The sequence below is a fragment of the Sycon ciliatum genome, chromosome 7 (genome assembly GCF_964019385.1).
Source record: "Sycon ciliatum chromosome 7, ocSycCili1.1, whole genome shotgun sequence".
Taxonomy (NCBI): domain Eukaryota; kingdom Metazoa; phylum Porifera; class Calcarea; order Leucosolenida; family Sycettidae; genus Sycon; species Sycon ciliatum.
Genome location: NC_088649.1, coordinates 4,285,258 through 4,308,528, shown reverse-complemented (window position 1 = coordinate 4,308,528; position 23,271 = coordinate 4,285,258). Strand labels below are relative to the sequence as shown.

The window sequence follows — 23,271 nt, the reverse complement described above, 5'->3', positions numbered from 1 at the left end:
CAGTTTGATCGCTCGGACATGGATGGTTTCAGCTACGGTTGCGCTCACTGAAATCCGACCCAAAGTGCAACACTGGCGCCCTGGACCGGTTCCGATGGCATGAATGTATTCGTACATGTGTATGTCCAGCAGCATTCGTACCACTTCCGGGGCGTCAAGGGCCATGCACGTTGAGGGTGGGCAAGTATGCACTTTAGGCCGGGTTTCACTGAGCATAAGTAAAGCTTGCTGTTCACTAGACGAATGGCCCCGCGGGTTCAGCTCAGCCAGTCAGTGCGTGCTCCGATGAAGAGAAGTAAAAAGGTTGAAACAGCTACAGCCGCCGTCGAGCGTACCATATTTACCGGTTACAAGTCGACCTTTTAATGACCTGAAAACCGACCTAAAAAGCGAAAGTTGACTTACACCCGGGGTGCAACTGCCCTTAAACCGGTAAATCGAGGCCCCAAGTTTGGAGGTCGACTTATAACCGGGGTCGACTTACAACCGGTAAAATACAGTAGCTGTCCAGAGAATGAGCGAATACAATACATAGACAGTTACCTGTTTGATGAACATTGTCTCAATTTGTCTTTTCTGGAAGGAAAGCGATGGCGCTTCGGTTATCACAAACCGATCTACATCCTGCAGAGCCTCTCTTGTGTCCTCGCTGATGTGTACTTGACTGAGACGCATACAAACACACGTATGCACACACGTATGCAAGCATGCATGTAAACACACACACACACACACACACACACGCACACACACACACACACACATATACACACATACACACACACACACCATATACCAGTTTCCGTCATGCTGTGAGAGACCACTGGAATGTGGGTAATGTAAAAAGACACACCTGTGTATGATACATCAAGAGTCCATAATCCCCCAGAGCGCGCAACTGGGATGGGGTTGTGGGACGGCGTAATCCGTGATGTACGTTATTTTTGGGTCGGACTTGCGTCATTCCGTCGACGCGGTCCATCAAGTTCCGAGACTCAAACACACTTCCCCTACTGATGATGTCACACTATGACGTGCAACACGGATTTCGCCGTCCCAGATCTGATCAGTGAAGTTGCGCACTCTGGGGGATTATGAACTTTTGGTTAGACGTGTAGGGACAGCACAGGAACCTAAGCAAAAGTATAGGTTGTACACTACCAATGCTGGACCTGAGGTTGCATTGCAAACTTCCTGAACTGTACCAGTTGCAGAACTGCCTAGTGTTGTTCATGGCGTTGACATTCTCCAAAGTGTCTTTATCAAGCGGAGGGCATGGTGACATTCTCCAAAGTGTCTTTATCAAGCGGAGGGCATGTTGATATGGGCATGCATGATTATGTACAGTACTGTGGGGCGCAGAAGAACTGGGTGTGAGGGTTCTAGCCTAGCCCATTCTTATTTTTAGCGAACACAGCAGTTTCGTTCTAATTCGATGGTGCAGTCTTACATGTACATTTTTGCAGAGCTATACGTCCGTGTGTACATTATAGTGTACACTACTGCTTCCGTTCTTAGCTGCAAAAATCCAGCCTACACCGTTCTTAGAAATTGGTGAAATTCTCGCCTGGCCGTTCTTCGGCGGTCCGTTCTTCGGCGGTCCGTTCTTCGGCGGTCCGTTCTTCGGCGGTCCGTTCTTCGGCGGTCCGTTCTTCGGCGGTCCGTTCTTCGGCGGTCCGTTCTCCAGCGCCCGACAGTACTGTGTTAAATAGTCCTGTGTTACCCTGTGTTACCCTGTGTTACCCTGTGTTACCCTGTGTTACCCTGTGTTAGTCATCATTTGTTTGAGGGAAATTTGCAAACGGGAAAAGCGTTAGCCTTCTTGTTTATTTCTTTTCCTAATAGCTTTGCACAGTTTTCGTCATTTCATAGTTTCATGTGTAGTTCCCTGTTCGTCAAGAGAGATGCCAACGGGTCCAATGAATTCGTGCGCCGAGCACTGAATGGCCGTTATTGCACTGCAAACCAAACATACCCTGGTCTCCCGGAGGCTTCAAGCTGTGTGGCAATGAGCACATCGTTTCCCCAGACATCAAAACTCCACTTTCTCAGTCCCAGCACTCCACACAGCACAGCTCCACTGTGAACTCCAACACGCACTTGTAGCTGCTTGCCATGTGCCAACCCAGCCGCCCTAATATTACAAACAACAGAACGGTTAGAACAGCATTGAGTGATCTTGTGAACTGCAATAATGTCCTTTGCAGTCTCCACCACCACTGCAGCACCACTACTGTAGCAACAGCACCAGCAGCACCAGAAACAGCAACAGCAGCAGCACCAGCACCAGCACCAGCAACAGCAGCAGCACCAGCAGCACCAGCAGCAGCACCAGCACCAGCAACAGCAGCAGCACCAGCAGCAGCAGCAGCAGAAACAGCAACAGCAGCAGCACAAGCAGCAGCAGCACCAGCAACAGCAACAGCAGCAGCACCAGCAGCAGCACCAGCACCAGCAACAGCAGCAGCACCAGTAGCACCACCGCCAGCAGCAGTATCGACAACATCTCCGACACTACAAGAGAACCAGCAGTGGCAGCAGCAGCAGCAGTATCAACAACATCTCCGACACTACATGAGAATCAGAAATGGCAACGGCAGCAGCAGCAGCAGCAGCAGCAGCAGCAGCAGCAGCAGTAGCAGCAGCAGTAGCAGCAGCAGCAGCAGTATCGACAACATCTCCGACACTACAAGAGAACCAGCAGCAGCAATGGCAGCAGCACACCAGGAGTAAGTCCAGACACACCGGTACATACTGGACAGCGATGTGCACTGGTCTAAAATTCAATTACAGTAAAACCTGTAACTAAAGACCACCGTGACTAGCGACCAGCCTGGTACTACAGACCACTTCGCCAGGCACGGACGGTCTCACATTAATATTATGGTTGTGCGGTGCAAACCTCTAACTAAGGACCACCTGCCACTAAAGACCGCTTTCTCTGGCCCCAAGGGGTGGTCATTAGTCACAGGTTTTACTCTACTGTGGCATTCCCATCAGCATAGCCTCCACTACACACAAGTACAACTGACACAAGACGTCGGCATGAAACTACACGCAATACACTGCATTGTCGGCATGGTCAGCAATACCTGACCGGTACTGATAATGCACTGCGGTACTGTCCGAGAGGTCAGAGTCCTAGCCTACGCTGTTCTGCTATTTAGTGTATTAGAACTGTATGTACTGTAAAAGCAGAAATTGTCGGTGGTGTTTTATTTTCGGTAAATTCGGTGCGAAATAATGAGAAGAAAATAATGACGCCCAAAAGCGCTAAATACGAAATTAAGAAGAAGGTCATGATGGATGAATCTTGCCCTTGCCTGCAGCCCTCGAGCCTACAGCCCAAGGGCCGCAGGCCCGAGGGCTGCAGGCAAGGGCAATATTCAGCCATCATGACAGACAGAGCATGCTTGATTTGATTTCTTACAACACGAAGCAACATAAAAGGTCAAAGGTTGAAAGGGCGAATTATTCCCGAAATGACGTCAAACGGTACTGAAATTCTCGAAATCACGTCAAACGGTCCTGATGGCCTGATTATGCCCGCAGCGGGAAGACCGCTTATTGGCCGCGGCCCGGGCAACGATCACGTGTCATGTAAGAAATTCTAGTCTGTTTGCACGCACATGAGTGACTCACCCGACACTAGCTGCTAGTCTTAGTCCAGTCTTGATACAGCGATCGGCATGATCATCACATTCCTGGGGTACACCGGCTACGCACACATAGCCATCACCTAAGATCTTGATGCGGTCACAGCCCTCTGCCTGCACATGTACATGTGCACACACATACACACACACATACACACGGACACACAGACACACACATACACACACACATACACACACACAGACACACACACGGACACACACACACATGCATACACACATGTACACGCATACACACAGGTGCACGGACACACACACACACATGCATACACACACATGCATACACACACGGATACACACATGCACATACGGAAACAGACACACACATGGACACACATACACGGGCACACACGGACAAACACACGTGTACACGCACACATATACACACACACACACACACACACACACTGTGAATCATATGCAAAATTGCAGACAACAGAGACGTGCAGCGTGCAAGCGGGCTGATTGTAAACATTCAGAGAATATCAAAACACACAACACAATACTGTGAATATACACTGCTGCTCAAAGAAATCCAGCCACGCGAGTCACGTTTGCGTGCACCATTTCGCAGGCCAGTGATCGCCTGTCTGGGACTGCACAGCGCCCGGCGCGTACTTGAGTGACTCGACTGTTTTTCATAGTGCAGCACTGTAGTGTATAGAAGTGCAGAGTGATTGTTGAACCTACTTGTGCAATGTGGTCAAATCTTGCAAACACGTCGTTGAGCATTGAAACTAGTTCCTGCGGTGACATGGTGGATGATGTCGCTGTGAAGCTGACTATATCAGAACACAGTATACTGGAGAAGAGGGGTGTATCCGCACACAGAACACAGTCATATACAGTGTTACAATAGCAACTGGCATGGGCGGAGATGAGTGTGTAAGAAGGCAGACTGACCTACAGACACAGACATACACAGACAGCAGACAGGCAGAGACGACAGACAACATACAGACAGACAGACAAACAGGCTGACAAACAGACTGACAAACAAACAGACAGACAAACAGACAGACAAACAGACAAACAGACATATATACTCATAGCCAGCCAAACAGTCCTGCAAAAAGACAGACGAAACATACTTACATATACCGTCAGCTTGTCACATCTCACTCCCCGTCGGCATCCTGAACTCACCTCACGTTCTCGCACCGATCCATGAAGCTGCGGTAGAACTGGGCCTGAGGTCTACCCGGCAGGAGGAACGGCAGGTCGGCATCGGCATCGCCATGGAGAGCAAAGTGCTCCTCCAGGTCGTTCACGATCTCCTTGGTCATTTCCTTGCAGACACTATCAGGGAAGATGGAGACCAGAAGACTTTCCTACAAGGTAGTGCAGAAAGAGTAAGTGCAGAAAAAGAGAGAAAAAGAAGGAAAAAGAAGAACACATTGTATTGAGAAACACTGCCAGTTGAGGAAGTTATGCTTATGCCAGGCCATCACCACCAATACACCAGGTTATACCAGGATGCATTTTAAAATCAAAATTTATAGCAAAGGAAAGGACCAAGGAACTACAAGTTGGGCTAATATGACCAGCAACGCCGCCACGGAGTGGCTTGACAATCTGCTCTTGGCTATAAATTAATCCTTGGATCTACATCCGAGTTCATCCTCAAGCAGAATAGAAGTACGAGGAAAAACTAGAGGTCCTGCGACTGTCTGACACCCAAGGCTCTTGTCAAGTTCCTCACAACAGATTGCTTCTCGATTGTTAGCTTATCTCCAGCAACTTCAGCCATGGTAGCGCACAGAGCGTCTATCCAATTAGTACCATGTGGGGTTCATATAAGAACTAAGATGGCTATAATAGATTCCTGGTCACCAAAGTGCCGGTTTTAAGGACTTGCTTGCTACCGTGTTAATCACCATTGTATTCAACTTGAAGAGTAATGGTACGAAAGGCCTAGTCGAAACTATATATGGCTTCTGTGCTTCGTGTGCTGATAAGAAGGCTGTCCAGTTATACTTTAAAGGACTCTCCACTATAGCGCTGCACAGCTCTGCAATCGAGACCATTGGACAGAACGATATCAGACCCAGCAGCATTGCACTGCACAATGGACTGTCCCATTCCACGTCTACACTACCACTATAACCAGGATAGGTCAGTTGAGTTCAGTATTGTCATTGGAAAGAAAGATGTGAGATAGGCGACTACAGCGGCATTATTGCAGGCTGGAAAAGGGTGTGTGGCGTCCACACCACAGCTAGCATTCCCAATACCTTCCACACCATAGCTAGCATTCCCACTGTCTTCCACACCACAGCTAGCATTCCCACTGTCTTCCACACCATAGCTAGCATTCCCACTGTCTTCCACACCATAGCTAGCATTCCCACTGTCTTCCACACCATAGCTAGCATTCCCACTGTCTTCCACACCACAGCAAGCAGCATTTGTACCGTGACTGGCAGGATTAGCTGGGACTACACCACACATTGTGCAGGGACTACACCACACATTGTGCAGGGACTACAGCACACATTGTGCGGGGACTACACCACACATTGTGCAGGGACTACACCACACAGTGTGCAGGGACTACAGCACACATTGTGCAGGGACTACACCACACATTGTGTTGAGAAACACCACCAGTTTAGGGAGTTTCCCTGTTTTCTTCTCCAGTGTATGATTTATTGCATTTTAATCGATTGTGTTAATTTTTGCCTGTAAAACAGGCCTGAGTTGCCAGTTTAGGAAGTTGTGCTTACTGTAGAACGGGTAATTTTAGCGACGTAAAAACCCTAGCGAATTTAGCCATCTACTCATTTTCGCTGAAGTTTCAAGTCGCTAATCCGTTGAGACATTGGTAGTGCACTGGTGATCCGTGAGTAAAATCGCTGCAAATCGCTGAAATAAAACGTCGCCAACCGGTTGACAATGGGAAAACGCTAAAATTAATAGTCGCTGAAATTACCCGTTCTATAGTATGCCAGGCCACCACCACCATCGCCACCGCCACCAGCACCACCACCGCCACCACCGCCACCACCAGCACCACCATCACCACCATCACCACCATCACCATCACCACCATCGCCACCACCACCAGCACCACCAGCACCACCACCACCACCATCGCCACCGCCACCACCACCACCGCCACCGCCACCACCAGCAGCACCACCACCACCAGCACCACCACCACCACCACCAGCACCACCGCCAGCACCACCGCCAGCACCACCACCAGCACCACCACCGCCACCAGCACCACCAGCACCACCACCACCACCACCACCACCAGCACCACCAGCACCAGCACCACCACCACCACCATCGCCACCGCCACCACCACCACCACCACCAGCACCACCATCACCAGCACCACCACCAGCACCACCAGCACCACCACCATCACCACCACCACCACCATCACCACGACCACCACCACCAGCACCACCAGCACCACCAGCACCAGCACCACCACCACCATCGCCACCGCCACCGCCACCACCAGCACCACCAGCACCACCAGCACCACCATCACCAGCACCAGCACCAGCACCACCACCAGCACCACCATCACCACCACCACCACCACCACCACCACCATCACCACGACCACCACCACCAGCACCACCACCACCATCGCCACCGCCACCACCAGCACCACCGCCACCACCAGCACCACCAGCACCACCAGCACCACCAGCAGCACCACCACCACCACACCAAGTTATACCAGGATGATAGCTGCAGCGCCTAGAGGTGAGAATGAGGTTCTACGCCTCACAATCAGTGCCCAACAACAGTGTACAGCTGGCGGCAATGTGGATGTGCGAACTCCATTATTACTTTCACACCACAGAGTGTACATGTAGTGTGGGGATGCGACTAGACGGTCGGAGGTTGGAGGTGACAGCGATGCGAAGGGCAAATGGCCCTCAACGTTTTCTTCTCACAACTCCATGTGCGACACTAACTCACACTGCTGTCTGGTTCTCACGAGGTGTTTGTTGCGCTGGAAGCGGAGCGTCACTATAAGTTGGTATCCCTAGTGATGTCTTGGCTCGGAGAGCACTACATAATGCAGTGCTCTCGGAGCAGACATTTCATTCGCCTACTCAAGCTCAACTAATGAGGCGGGAATTCCCCGAAACACTGTGTACTGAGCAGGGAGTGGTGCTTTCTTGCAGGTTTGCCGAGTGGAAGGTTCGACTGGCTTCTCGTGTGCTCCAGACGCAGTCGTGAGTCAGTCAAGTGTCAAGTCAGTCGGCAGGAAGCGCGAGCTTCGACGTTCGGAGCAGACACTTTCTTCACTGATCACCGCCGATGTCGCAACATTTTTACTATTTTTTAGAAACATTTGAGTGTTCGGAATATACAAAGGTGGCCAGCAGCAGTCTCGAGCAGTGTTCAATAGCGGGGATATATGCGTGGTCATTGGTTTGAGTATCAGGGAGCGGTAAAAGATGCGTGAGGCCACTGGGGTGAGAGTTGCATGATTGCCGTTGTTGTTGTTTATTTTATTTTGCTTCACCAAGTGAACAGGCATTTCTGCCTCCTTACCAGGTCCACAGACCTAGTTCCGACAAAAATGATGAAGAGCATGCAGAAGAGTACATGGGAGTGAGAGTGTGTCAATACGGGAGTGTCGAGGTCGGCTGGAGAGCGCGGTAGTGTGCGAGTGTTCGGATCGAGCAACGTACATGTAATGTGTACATGAGTGCAATGGAGTTTGGCAATCCTCAGACCGGTTCATTCTATCTCTTCTTGTTTCTTTCTAGTTTTGCCCGTACAAGAGGCTTTTCTATCAATAAACTGTTGAACGGTACCTTTTGTCAGAAGGAAATATTTTACGCGTGACCCCTTCGTTGTTTGAAGTTATTGGTGTGAGTAATGGCTACCGAGGGTAGCAATGGTCGGCTTTAGAGCGCATGGAGGAGGAGAGTTAGTTTCTTGTAAGAGGCTTTTCTCTTAAAATAAATACTAAGTAAATAAATTCAATCTCTGCTTCAATCCAGTCTATTGTTACATTACCTGATGATTGGTTTCCTGATTGATACGCTCTGCCTGCTCCATGTTACGTGTAGTATCCAGAAAGGCGTTACGCAGCGCACGCTCCGTCAGCATCTTGTAGCTAACGCCCAATGTTATGGACATGAACAGTAGCAGGCATGATGCTCCTACCTGAAACACAGATAGAGGAGAGAGAGAGAGGAGAGAGAGGAGAGAGAGAGAGAGGGGGGGGGGGGGAGAGGGAGGAGAGAAAGAGGAGAGAGAGAGAGGAGAGAGGAGAGAGAGGAGAGAGAGGAGAGAGAGAGAGAGTGGAGAGAAAGAGATAAATTTCCTCAACCAAACCTGCCCCCCCCTAACAACACCGGGTTTCAAAAAAGGCAGGAACCTTGGACAGTCCAGGGGTGTCGGAAGGTATTCGACATTGGTGCGGCCATGAATGGGTGGAGGGTCCAGGGGGTCGTCCTTCGGGAAAATGTCAGGGAAATTGTGCCCAAGTACTAAGTAGCCCATATTCCATTGCTTCAAACATCCCAACATCAACTTATTGGAGCGGCTTTGGCTGCACCTGCAGCACCGGTTCCAACGCTCCTGCAACCCTAAAGAAGAAGGGTGCAAAACTGCACCGGGAGTACGTGGTTCATGCATGTACTGTGCAAACGGCAACATGACCATTGTAGGCATTCAGGTCCGGCTTCATACCGCTTCATACCGCTATCTCCAGTACAAACCTCTTCAGTCAGTACTACCCAGTGAAGACCGGAGAGGCCTACAGTGCCGCGATGGCTTCAATCCGGTGTCAGATCAGCTTTGCCTTGGTCCGATCCAGTGTGATGTGCCTGAGGGGTGCTAGGCGGCTCTATGCACCGGACTCAGCTGCTCTTGTTGTTGTCGAGGCGGCTATCCCCTGCTGAGGTTGATTGCCGTGCTCATTTATACCATGTTCTCATATTTTCTGCTTTTCCTGTCATTCTTGCTTCTTGTGCTTGTTTGTTTTCCTCTAGTTTTCTTTTGTTCGGGGAGAAGGCGGAGAGCCACAACGCAGAACCTTAAAAAAAATAGTATTGCACTGAGAAGGCGGAGAGCCACAACGCAGAACCTTAAAAAAAATAGTATTGCACTGAGAAGGCGGAGAGCCACAACGCAGAACCTTAAAAAAATAGTATTGCACTGAGAAGGCGGAGAGCCACAACGCAGAACCTTAAAAAAAATAGTATTGCACTGAGAAGGCGGAGAGCCAGAACGTGGAGAGCCAGAACGTGCAGGAGAGCCAGAACGTGCAGGAGAGCCAGAACGTGCAGGAGAGCCAGAACGTGCCGGAGAGCCAGAACGTGCCGGAGAGCCAGAAACTGCAGGAGAGCCAGAACGTGCAGGAGAGCCAGAACGTGCCGGAGAGCCATGACGTGCCCAACTACCCAGTGCTAATCACACATACATAGAGTACACTGGAAACACCACTTGTCACTGTCACCACTCCAGTGTACTCCACAAGTGCCCCCATGGCACTGGTATTGGTAATATGTGTCTTTGTGACACGGTTTGATGGCCACACTGCACTGACTGCACACTGACTACAGTTTGCACAGACTGGGCCACACAATCTGCAGTGTAATACACAACTGACAAGAACAGTAGGTGACAATGGCCTAGTACCTGCCATTCTGTGCCGGTTCACCAGTAGAGTCTGGCACTTAGAGTGTCAGTCCGGCACTTAGCCACACTTGAAGAAACCTAATTGGTGCACCCTCTCCTGGTCTGGAGCTTCCCGCACCTTTCTGTACACATACACAACTCCCCCCCCCCCCCCACACACACAACTCCCCCCCCCCCCCCACACACACACATAACTTCCCCCCCCCCCACACACACACAACTCCCCCCCCCCCCCTACACACATACACACATACACAACTCCACCCCCCCCCCCCCCCCCCACACACACACCCAGTGCCACCTATACACACTCTCACACACGCACACACTTTCACAGTACAACTAGCTACTTGACTGAGCTGCTTGCATTACATCATTGTCTGCTTGCATTACATCATTGTCCAGGAACTAGAAATAGAAAGACTTCATCACAGTGCTTCATTGCTAAAAGGTTATTATTTTTATAATTTATTATATTTTTGCAGTTCTGTGGGAGACTACCATGTAGACTGAATCTGACAAGGCCTTTGTTTTCCCCATTGTACCGTCACCGGCTTGACCAACTAGTACTAGTAGTGTAGTACTAACTGGAATGTGTCTTAGAAAAGAAAAAAAGACCAAGGAACTAGTACAAGTTGCGCTATAATTCCAATAACACCACCAGTTACTAAACAATCAGCGTAATTTGTAGTTCCGTGGCCCTTTTTTCTTTTCTATAAATTTATCCTCGGCTCTCGATCCGAGTCCATGATAGGAATGTGCTATAGCGTGGGCATCTACGCTCTGTTCTGTCTCAATCAGTTCTACAAGCAGCATCCTTGCCTACATCGCTGTTAGCCTTTCTTTCTCCTCTTTTTTTCACTCTATTTGATTTCCTTCTCCCGAATGGGTCTACTGTTAGTGAGGCAGATGTCAGTCATAGTCACACAGTCAAAACTATGAATAAAATCCAGTCGAATCTGAGGCTGTGGTTTGTGCACTTCAAACCTTTTTTCTATTTTTCTTCCCTCTTCCCTACCTTGCTATTGGGAAGAAATTCCCGTTTGGATTTGAGAAATAAAACAAAGTAAAAAAACGAATAAAGCAACAAATTAGCGCATAATGCGCGTGACAGTGAACACACTGAAGAAGTGCTTGCTGGAGCCTAGCCTACCTAACAATCTGCACCAGAGCCTGCAGTGGAGGCAGCGGTAATGGAGCAGCAATGCCCTGCCGTGCAGCTCTGTGAGAAAAGCCACAATTGTACTACTTGAGTCCAGAGCAGCAAATGCTACACTTTTCAAAAGCCGCTCATGCTCTTTCGCCACGGTTGCCAAGCACACTCTCACTACTCAGTTGCGCAACAGCCAGTGCCCCACGAGGAATTCTTTCAGATTGGTTTCTTCCTCAGTGCAATTTCTAATACAGATTCACAAAAAGCCCAAAATTTCGTCACGTTCAGGAAAGATACACAGAGAAAAAAAAGAAGAAAAAAAAGGAAAAAGTTAGCAGAGGATGGTTTCGATCCATCGACCTCTGGGTTATGGGCCCAGCACGCTTCCGCTGCGCCACTCTGCTTCCCTCAGGCGCATAGCTACCAAATACAGCATAGAGCCCTTACTCGGCCTCGACGTTGTAGAGTAGAGAGTGCATTGTCATCTTCAGCTTCTCCCATAGAACATCTCGCAAGACATGCGTTGAACTCAGACCCAACAGCAAAGTCACTGTGAGGCCACACAGCGTCATGGACCATTCGGCTTGTACGGAACCAAGGAAAACGAGCCTACTCACAGCACATGTGTAAACATTGAACATGTTTCCTGATTTAAGTCGCAATCGATTGTAAGTCGCACCGCCATTTTCCCATCCCATCCCATCCCATCCCATCCCATCCCATCCCATCCCATCCCATCCCATCCCATCCCATCACATCCCATCCCATCCATATTGCTTTATTGTGTTGGCCACACAAGTAGAGCTGACTGGCACACTCGATTGTAAGTCGCAATCGATTAACGTTACACGTCGCACCCCCATAATAGGGGCTATCAGTATTTAAAAATTAATGAAAGGAAAGGACCAACATGTTACATGTTCTCCGTAGTTAGTGTCCAACTCTAACAATCATAAGCTAGATGTGTAGTATTTACTATAGTGTAGAGTATAGGCTATAGCATTAACGCCATCATACTATAGTGTAGAGTTTGGCACATACCGTATTGTGTTATAGGCCGAGTGTCGCATCATGCAGAATCAGAATACAGATCTTCTGGAACCAAGCAGTTGCTCTGGTAAGCGTGGGCTACGGTACTACACCGATCATGACTGATTACGTCGCTCTTGATTCCGATTTTCAGGTCTCGACCGCGCATGCATATTGTTGCAATATGTTCACTTGTGCGTGCCATGCTTGCTAGTAATCTCCCATCCCTGCCCCCCCCCCCCCCCCCATCCCCGCATTGAGTCTGCAAGTTAATTCTGAAATGTGCAACTTATATATAAATGAATATCCGGTGAAATACGACAGCACTAATTTCACGGAACGGATAATAATATAAGTTTCTTCGACCAGCTCCATCAAATCCAGAAAAATCGTACATTATTTGTCGCTTTTGATATGTGACCCAAAACAAAACGGGCGTGCATCTGTCCAACCAGCAACGAAATGTTCACTTGATTTCATGAACATCAGCTATAACTCCAGACTACCATTTCACACCCAAGCCATCCATAGACATCAACAGCCATTTCATTTTCACATGCAAGAAAAGAAGAAAAAAAGAAAAAGAAAAAAGCCTGAAGAAAACTTCTTGATTGGTATGGTCGACTGTAGATGCATATACAGTACATGTACTACTTTTTAGAATTGGGAAAGCTTCCAATCTGTTCCACAAAAAGAAAAAAAGAAGAAAAAATGTTTGTTAGCAGAGGATGGTTTCGATCCATCGACCTCTGGGTTATGGGCCCAGCACGCTTCCGCTGCGCCACTCTGCTTTCCCATGTGTATTATATGTTCTGACCAAATAAGGTATACGAGTAGAACAAATTCCTTATACCTGTCCACAAGCTCTACCCAGTATTATTATTATTATTATAATAATTATTATCAAATTTTTGATAGGGCAATCCCCACAGGCCTAAGGCCTTCTTACAGGGTACCCTAAAATTCTGCCTCTGCACACACGACATTCGGTGCTGCATTGGGCAGAGTTTGCATACGCAGAAGGCAGACTAAAGTTGCTTTGGCACTAGAGATCCACACCATAGGATCCCCGGGCAAAACTCTAGCACGACACATGTTAGGGGTCGTCCGTATTTTTCGAAAAATTAAAAAATCCGTCCTCAGGCAGAAAGGGGGTGGGTGGTCAAGAGCGCTGGCGGAATTTAATTTTTTGATTTTTCGTACTTTTTTTTTTTTTTTTTTTTTCTTCAGTGACTTTCATACACTTGTTGCACTGACATGTAGTGCACTGTAGACGTAGTGTAGGATCGCAAACACCAATATAATTATACCGGTACATGACTCATCATACAATTGTTAGATCACCTTGTTTCATGCTGTCAATCTAACAATTGCGTGAACTATAACAAGGTTTATCTAATACTGGTTTTTAACCAGTGTTGGGTTATAATAACATGACTCTTCATGTAGTTGTAGGACGTGCATGGCCGTCGGTAGACCTCCTACTCACTTTACTTAGCTACTAGTACTTGACATTCATGTACATGTAGGTGCAATCAGTGAACATGGGGTCAGGAGTTCTTATTTTCGAGCAGGGCATCGGTAAAAATCAAAAAATTAATGGAAAAAAATGGGGGGGGGGGTGGGTGGGTGGGTCAGAGACAATTTTGCACGAGGACGGATTTTTTAATTTTTCGATAATTACGGACGACCCCTTAGAATGTTTTTTTCCGGGGATCACTTAGCGTGAAGGCAGAGGTGCAAGAAAAACGTAGATCTACCATCTTCGTAACTACAGCCCATGAATAGCACCAGTCACGACTCGCAAACGCAAAAAACAAGCCGCTGCAACCCCTCGTAGAGGCTTGTCTGTCGTGGCATTGCATTGTGATTGACGAGTCCAAAACGGTTGCTACCCTAGCTAGTAGCTACTCATAGTCTATCAAATGAACTCGCACTCGTGATGTTCTCGCTGCACTGCTCGATAATAGGGGATTCACACGACGCGCAAACTCACGCGTGTGGTACTCTTTTTACTTGTGTGACCAAAACGCATGCAAAGTCTTGATAAACTTGCTCAGGAGTCCTAGGCCCACTTTTGTGCTTTGCCCGCGTGTAAAACAGCAAAAGTACTTGAGTACACAGACGCATGCGAGATGTGCACAGGTCTGTTGTCCGTGTGAATCCGATGGGCAGCTTGTCCACTTTTACACAAACGTGTTTTCGTTCATTTTCACGTAGCGTGAATACGCCACATCAAAGGTCATAATGATTGGATGCACGGCTGCAGCTAGGCTGTCATCACACCACGGTACAAAGCGCTGCGTCTACATACACGTAAGGAGTTTTCGGTCGTTTGCCATGATGATCCAAGTACGATCACCCGTTTCGGAATTTTCGCCGTAGACATAAACGTAAACGGGAGTCAGTGAACGTAGTGTGACGGCCTAAAGGATCGTGGTATCCATGACGGCAGCGAAAACGATGCAAACACTGTGTTCTGCTTTTGTAAACTCAGGCGGAGTGGCACACTTCCTTACGTGCACTCTTGTTGACATGTACCGTAAAATCCCGCCAGAGCGCCCCTCCCTGGCTTCTTGTCAGCGAAGTGATTGATTGTATCCTCGTATGACTCTGTGAGGTGTGTGAGGCCGTACTGTACGGCAGACGCGTCCTCGACCTGGTTGGAAATGTACGCAACAGTTCCCACCCTCTTGACCAGGGATGGCGCAAAACCTGGTTTTTGATGGGTCTGTACGACTCCCAGCTCTTGACCTTCGGTCGGTGTACGAAACGCACGCACAGATTTCGTGGGGTGAGTACTTTTCCATGTAGTACTGAATGCGGCAAGTAGGACTCGCCCATCCGCCCCTCCCCCAATGGATCTATCTACTCGAATGGTTGCGGAGGGAGGGCCGCTCTGGCCGGATTTGACGGTGTGTACGGTCAGACCTCGCTTAACCGCACACGTCCGTTCTCCACAAAAATATCCGGATAGGCGAGGGAACAGGATAATCGAACACACATACTGCATGTATGCACGGCATAGACTGTAAATCGGTAACCAACGATTTTCTTCCGGATGGCGAGGGCATTGCGCGAAATCACGCGGCACCTGCACATTTTCGATCTGCGGGATGAAGATGACGACGCCCATGCATTTGGTACCAGGGAGTAGTGAGATACTGGTATATCATGATCCGGATAAAAAGTGACCGGATAGGCGAGGTCAGACTGTACTGTACTTGTACTTGTAGCTCACTGCCAAAACGGGTCACGTCAGTCTCCCCGGGAGAGAGGAGAGACACTCAAAAGGAATCTTGGAAAGATGACTCAATTGGCTGATAGGGACCTTTCGCAATTGCTACGAATCGAATGCGAAACGAAAGTTTGATTCGGTTCTTAATCGTTTCGTTGAAAACAGACTTCAGTTTTCGCAAGTCGTCATGCAAATGTGCATGGCAACTACGAATACGGCCAGTAGCTTGGCGTACGGGTGTTTACACGCACACGTGCATGGATCATGGAATCAAGGGAAAAAATGTGTACCTGGCAAAACATGTGTAGCTGGCCAAATAAATGTGTACCTGACGGATTCGGAGCGCGCCACGAATGAAGAGGCTTCCATTCGTGAAAACGAGCTCTCCGCAGGGACTCGAATCCTCGAACCCAGGTGACGAATCAGCATTCGTTTCGTATCCGTACGCGTGGTGCGAAAGGTCCCTATTGATTCAACCAACTGCCCACTGAACGTCCGACGCCCCATAAAAACTCCCCGACGTGTATACACACTCATGCACACACACACACACACACACACACACACACACACACACACACACACACACACACACACGTACACACGCGTACACACACACGTACACACATAGAAGACACGTCACCTCACCTGACGGGGCAATTGCTCCTTCACGTCGGCAGCCACACACGTGTACGCTATCCAGCTGATCGCCACGCCGATCGTCACCAGACAGTTCTTGAACGGCGAGAACGTTGACTTGGTGTTTATCGTCAAGACGACGATCACAACAAACCATAGCGACGTCGTCGGCGTGAACGGCTGCGAGAATGCATGGTGCGGCATGAGAAAGCTGTCCACAATCATCACGCTTATCAGCACAGCGCTGTAGAGCTTGCAGCCCGGCGACAAGTACGGCGTGGGACCCAGCAGCGACCTCAGACCCAGGCAAATGCACATCACTATGAGAATGCCTAGAGTGCAGACGACGACTGCGTCGCTAACCAGCGATCTATAGCGCACAGGCGAGTCCAGGTAGCGTACGCCGTGCGGTAGTTGTGACCAGAGGATAACCTGCATGCTGAAATGTATAATGATCAGAAGCAAGCTCGCCTGGATTAGGTCGACGAGTTTCTGCGGCAGAAAGTACTGTTCGAATATCTCCTTCACCCGGTCGTTGTGAAACTGCACCGTCTGAAATATCGGGCATGATTTCATGCCGCGTCGAATCAGACAGCGCGACGGATGCTTCCCCATGTGTTTGCTCCTTGCCGCCCGGTTACTACGGAGCAGGGCAATGCGTGCCACTTCCCTCCTCCGTTTTCTGCCGGTCCGGTGCACGACTGGGTTAGAGCACGGGGCGCTGGGTGCACCGTGTTGTCGCGGTAACGGGCGGTGCTCGGCGGCGGCCTGCCCAGAGTTCTCAGCAGCGCGTTCCTGCATTGTCGTTGCCATGGTAACTGACCGTGGCTCGTTTGGAGTAGGCTGAGTGGCCGCGCTGTTATGTGAACTGACACTGCCATTGGTGTCACCATGGTCACTGCTGTGTGCTTTACCTGGACAGGAAGTCACATTACAATGGATGTCTGCTTTGCCTGTTGGACAAGGAGTCACATCGCTGGCCTTGTTCCTTCCGGACCCTGCAGCGATAGCGGGTGCTGGGCTGAGTACGTTGTTGCGACGCGAGCTGTCCAAGCTGGCTGTGCTGTTTCTGTGCGCGGCGGAATCATTCATTCCGCTCCCAGGTGCCGCAGCCTGTACCACCGACCGTCCCGCTGCCGTTCCATTTCCGATGCGCTCGCTGACGCTGGCATTCCGGTGCGCTGCCTGCGCAGCAGCTCCACTCTCTGGTACGCCAGCCTGACCATTGCAGCTAGCGTGCTGTGCCGGTCCAGGCCGTTGCATGACGAGTTTCTGTCAGGGCGGGCTGCATGTCGACACCGCCTCGTCCCACATCACTAGTAACGATCATCGGCTACCGGTAGCAGCAGATCTACGATTCCTAATACACTGTACTAGAACTGTCTAGATACTCGCGGTCTCGAACGTCGTGCTCAAATGATTATGTCCTCACTGCATGCAGTGGGCATGTACTGAATGTAGGCTAAAACGACTACACTGATCGCCACGTGGTTGCTCTTGTCAAACGCCAGCTTCGACTAGCACTAGCTCAGCTGCTGCTAGCGCTAGTAGTAGTACTACTAGTAGTAGTAGGTCGAACAAGTAACACAACGACCATAGGCATAGATACCACTCAGAAGCGGCATTGAATGGCCAGAACTAACACTAGAGTAGAGGACGAATCGGGTCGATGGTCCGTGATGCCTGATGTTAGTCGACCTGTCGGTCATGCTTTGCACACTGACAACTATGTGACATACTGTACTGTAGTCTGTTCGCTCTTCAACCAAGAAGAGTGCACGCTGGTATTTGTGTCCAGTTGCTTCAAGTACAACAACAAAAAACAGTTCAACCCACTCGGGGCCACAGCGTCCAGGCACAGGGCCACACTCTTGACCATGTTGACTCCGGTCCAGTACGCAGTAGATCGTGCACATGCACACGCGTGGCAGATCTATGTTAGTACTAGTAGTAGTAGTGGGAGGTTGTTATGTTATTGTACTGATGTTAATATATGTTGTTGTCAACATCGATCCGACCGCAGATCTACCTGCCGCAGTGGCCCCTACTACTAGTACTACTCCCGATACATGTACCCCACTCATCATTACGATTATGATGACAGTGATGTGCTGTAGTCTGCACTCATTGCCGAAGATGCGTTGCCATGGTGCAAAAATGGCGTTGGATGGCTACGCCTGAGCGCTCGCGCTGTCATCGCAGCCCACGACACGTCTTCCTGCTGTGCTTTCTTGACAAATTATTAATATTCGCTTTGTCCTTGTTGCTGGAGGGTTTGATTCTTTGAGATACTGTAGAGCGATTTGGAGTTGGTCAGCCGAGAGTAGTCGTGAGAAATGGAGAAAGAACGTGAGAGAACCTGAACTGCGGATAAAGTCGCTCTGTTCCAGCGGAGGCGAGCAGAGGGTTACGATCTCAGTGCCCAGGCACGTCGCTCCTGATTATTTCGAGCGGCTCGATGTGCAAGTGGCACTCGAAACCAGCGCTGTGCAGAGTACCGATGTTCCTGCCAGTGTCGCTGCTTTAGCCGGGCTGGCGCTGGCGTCTCCAGTGCAAGCAGTAGCTAAAACCATTCCTGAACCGGTTCCAGTCGAACAAACTGTCGCTGCAGCTAGTGTTGGTGTTGTTTCTTCGCCTTCAGTGTCCGTGGGGTCAGCCGCAGTGGAATCTGGCACTGACAGCCAACCTGCCAAGAAGCGGAAAAGAACTTCAGGCAAGGGCTACTACTGTGCTGTTCCGCTCTGCAGTAATCGGTCTTGAGATATGTCACTTGCAATTCATCGTTTTCCCAGTGATGCAGAAAGGTGCAAGTTATGGCAATTTGAAATTAGGAGGGACGTGGGATCAAATTTCAAGATCACATCAAACACCAGAGTATGCAGCTCTCATTTCAAACAAGATGATTACGTCGGCAAGCTCCTGTCTGGTGAGGAGCCAGAAAGAAAATGGCTCAACCCCACCGCTGTGCCAACCCAGTTCCAGTGGACGGCAACTCCTAAACCAGCGAGACGAGTTCTGAAGAGAAAACGTCAAGAGTCTGAGGAGCCACAAGATATTGATGATTCCAGGGTCGTTTCTGTGGTGTCTGGTGTCTGTTCGGCTATTGACCCAGCGCCGACCCCTGGTCCTGTGCAGGGTTTGCCATGTGATCACAGATATATCAGTGTAAGTGACCCGAGTGAAGTTGATGATCACATGGCTGGCCTAGAAAAAGACTTCAGTGAAATTAAAAAAGAGTACGAGAGCCTGAAGTGTCGTTCGATCGATTTAGCCAGCATCAGAAACAATCCTGACAAGTTCAGGCACTTCACCGGGCTGCCTAACTACGCAGTGTTCTCTGCCCTGTTCAAATACCTCGAACCCAAAGCCAAGAGGATGCAAACTTGGCGCGGCCTATCTACCCTTAGACATTTGTATGCCACTGGTCCTCAGCGATGGCCATTAGACGTTTCACCGACACTGGCTGACCATCATCATCACAGAATATGAATTTGTTCCAATAAATACTGCGTGAATGTGAAAAAGATTGTTACATATATTCCACCGGAAATACAAGTTCTATCAACCAACCAAGTATTCCACTTAGCTCAATCTGTGCATTCAGAAATGATTTGTTCCAGTAATAATCTAACATCAGTCCGAAGTTATTATTCAGAAATGTCCAGTGTCTGCTCTAGGATTGTAGGACAGCCGGGTACACTTGTACCTGGCGCAACCATTTCAACCGGGTCGGAGCCGGGTACACATGTACCTGGCGCTGTCTCACCAGCCGAGTCACGTGCTTTAACTGGTTGGTTGGTTTATTTTAATTCGGACAATAAACGGGAACTAGGCCCAATGATATAAAGGCGAATGGATAAGCCGCATTTAGAAAAGAGAGGACAGGAATTAGAAAATTACGAAGGAAGAAGAAGTATCTGACACATACAAGCAAGAGTACATGAAAACCGTTTTCATGTACTCTTGATACAAGCCATGTAGTCAGTCCTTTCAAAGTTCGAAAGTGTAAAGTACCAACCGGGTCACAGGTGACCCAGTACTATATTTTCAACCGGGTCCAAGCGCCGCCCAACCGGGTGGATTACCCGGCTCACCCGGCGCTGGAGCAGACACTCATGTCTTGTAAGTCAATGTTTTACTATGATGACAGACCATTTTGATCTCTGCCAATTTCTGGTTTGAAGACATAAAAATGATGATTATTGATCCAGAAAGTCGTTAAAAAATCAGTGCAATCGATGACGAGTTTTCGGTTGTTTGTGAGGGGTTGAGAGGTGAGGTGGAATGAAATGTTGCTTTCGTTCACAGTGTAATGTTATTATGTTTGACAAGATGATATAATTCACAAAAGTCAACAGACATGACGAGGAAAGATCAGAAGAGAAGCCATGATCTAGAAAAACAGTCAGAAGCACGAGCGTGCATGCATACAACATGTCTGTTACGGAAGGTCCAGACAAACTCTGCATGCCATGACTGCAAAAATCATCCAGCGCAAACAGCAAAGCCGCGACATGTGAACAGCACTCTCATTATCCGGAAATGCACTGGCAGTATCCACCGTAGCACACTGGATCGTCCCTGCTGATGCAGACGATACACGTGTAGGCTTGCTTTGATGTATCTTGTCATGGCCAGCATTTCGCACGGACGAAACAAAAGTTTGTTCCACCTGCAAACAGGTTTCCCTCCAAATGGTGAAGGTGGTGCTCATCAAATAATTGGTACGCACGAAGTTGCTTGTAGCACTGCAAGCTCTCCTTGTCATAATCTTTGTCCGGGGAATTTAACATAATATAGTGCTTGACAGCCTCAGTAATGAAGAAAGGGATTTTAGTTAGGCGAGATAGAGACCAGCCAGATGTTATGTGTGAAAAGCTTGGTAGCTTCTTGTACGCTGCCATTCCTGGCTTTGGTAATGCAGGCTTGTCTGCCTCCTCGTCTGGAACCCCTTCGCCAGCAGTACTCAAGTGGAAATGTTCACAGATGAGAAGGTAAAGATCACGTCTGGATACACGCCCTTGGTAGGGAATACTGTCTTTGCAAAGTTGGCGCAGCCCTTGCATGCGTAAGCGCATGATATCCCCACAAGAGGTGGGAGCGCGCAGGACAGAGCTGGACAGAAGTGAATGTGTGGCCCCTTCAGTAGCAGCATCAGCTGCTGTTTGCACTGGCCCTGAGCGGCGGGTTTTACAGCAGGTCCAGGAGTGGTTTCAGATACTGCTTGCACTGGAGACGCCAGCGCCAGCCCGGCTGAAGCAGCGACACTGGCAGGAACATGGGCACTCTACGCAGCACTGGTTTCGAGTGCCACTTGCACATCGAGCCCCTTGAAATAATCAGGAGCGACGTGCCTGGGCACTGAGATCGTAACCCTCTGCTCGCCTCCGCTGGAACAGAGCGACTTGATCCGCAGTCCAGGTTCTCTCACGTTCTTTCTCCATTTCTCAAGACTACTCTCGGCTGACCAACTCCAAATCGCTCTACAGTATCTCAAAGAATCAAACCCTCCAGCAACAAGGACAAAGCGAAACAAAATAATTTGTCAGGAAAGCACAGCAGGAAGACGTGTCGTGGGCTGCGATGACAGCGCGAGCGCTCAGGCGTAGCCATCCAACGCCATTTTTGCACCATGGCAACACAACTTCGGCAATGAGTGTTATGCGGACATGGAAATCCGGTCGATTGACCGGGCCTCTGTCGCGCGCGGGGCCGGCGCCCTCAGCGCGTACAGAACGCTGCGTGCAGGGCACATGTTATCCGATGCGACTAGCGCGCTGCGCTGCATGCAGCGCATGAAATGCGAGAGTGTAGATCTACGTGTGTAGATCTACGAGCGTCGTACCGCTTATCCACGGCTGCATGGCCAGCATACCCGGGTAGATCTACCCTGGGCCGGCCATGGCATGGGGCCGCTAGACGTGCGACCGGATTTCCATGTCCAGAGTATGACTGATTGTACATGTCACATTTATTGGTTTTTTTTTGTCTCACGCGAGCGCGGACAAAGAAAAGTAAAGAATGGTTTATACGGTTACCGGTTGTCGTGTTTCTTGACTCTACGTATAGTCTTGACTTGAGGCTTGTATGATCGTACTACGATTAGTAGGAATGGAGTAGTGCCGGCTAAATAAATAACAATATTATTATGCTCCTTGCGTACTATTGCCTGGTATGACTGCTAGCAAGGGTATATAACTCTATAATAGTGACTCTTGCTACTAGTAGTAGTAGTAGTGATACAGATTGTACTACGAGTCTCTACGAGCGCTATACTTTGCGGCAGAAGTACAATCATATTGTCAGATTGACAGCATGAAACAAGGTGGAATAAGCACAATCATACACGACCACATCATTGTAGTTAGAACAACCTGCATTCTAGCAAGCCATCGCCCTGGCGGGATGGCAGCGTGATAGAACTGATATGGACTGGTCCATGGAGCCAGGTCGTTGGTGATCGTAGATGATCTACTAGTAGCAAGACTGCCAAGAGTCCATAACCTGGGTTATGGACTCGTCATGTGTTAGTACTAGCAAGAGTAGATAAACTGTTTATCTACTCTTGGTACTAGTACTACTAGTACTAGTAGTAGTAGCAAGAGTCCATAACCTGGGTTATGGACTCTTGCTACTAGTACTAACACATGACGTCATGACTGTAGTAACGATTGTGTGTTGTACGAGTATATCTACACAGTCATGACGACCATGACTGTGTAGACTCTAATATTTAAAACGTCTATTTTTTCTTCGGCGCTAGCGGCTCGCTAGCGGCTCGGGTTAGAAGTGCGACGCCGGCGCGATGTCCGATAGACGCGATTCAACATTCTTGTAGTGGACCAGCAGTACGACTCGTAGATACTCGTACTTTTTTTCTTTCTACAAAATCCACATATCTCCAGGCACTG

The 23,271-nt window shown here is 49.1% G+C and overlaps 1 protein-coding gene and 2 non-coding genes across 4 annotated transcripts in view; all 3 read right to left on the bottom strand.

Moving 5' to 3' along the window:
- The window catches only part of LOC135820783 (adenylate cyclase type 8-like), a 43,836-nt gene extending 26,045 nt beyond the window's left edge, over nt 1–17,791 (bottom strand). The window contains exons 1-7 of one of the 2 annotated variants that reach the window (XM_065333819.1): nt 16,370–17,791; nt 8,673–8,822; nt 4,821–5,005; nt 4,365–4,476; nt 3,643–3,770; nt 1,976–2,134; nt 544–664 (exon numbers count right to left, since the gene is read on the bottom strand). In XM_065333819.1, coding sequence (XP_065189891.1) covers nt 544–664; nt 1,976–2,134; nt 3,643–3,770; nt 4,365–4,476; nt 4,821–5,005; nt 8,673–8,822; nt 16,370–17,623 — 2,109 coding nt within the window. In that variant the 5' untranslated portion in view covers nt 17,624–17,791. Of the gene's footprint in view, nt 1–543; nt 665–1,975; nt 2,135–3,642; nt 3,771–4,364; nt 4,477–4,820; nt 5,006–8,672; nt 8,823–9,379; nt 9,759–16,369 lie in introns of those variants that run through there. The other variant, XM_065333820.1, reaches the window with a different exon arrangement.
- Trnam-cau (transfer RNA methionine (anticodon CAU)) lies at nt 11,787–11,858 on the bottom strand. Its single transcript has one exon. It is a non-coding gene; the product is annotated as a tRNA-Met (tRNA).
- On the bottom strand, nt 13,203–13,274 carry Trnam-cau (transfer RNA methionine (anticodon CAU)). The gene has a single exon. It is a non-coding gene; the product is annotated as a tRNA-Met (tRNA).
- Nucleotides 17,792–23,271: the final 5,480 nt, after the last annotated feature.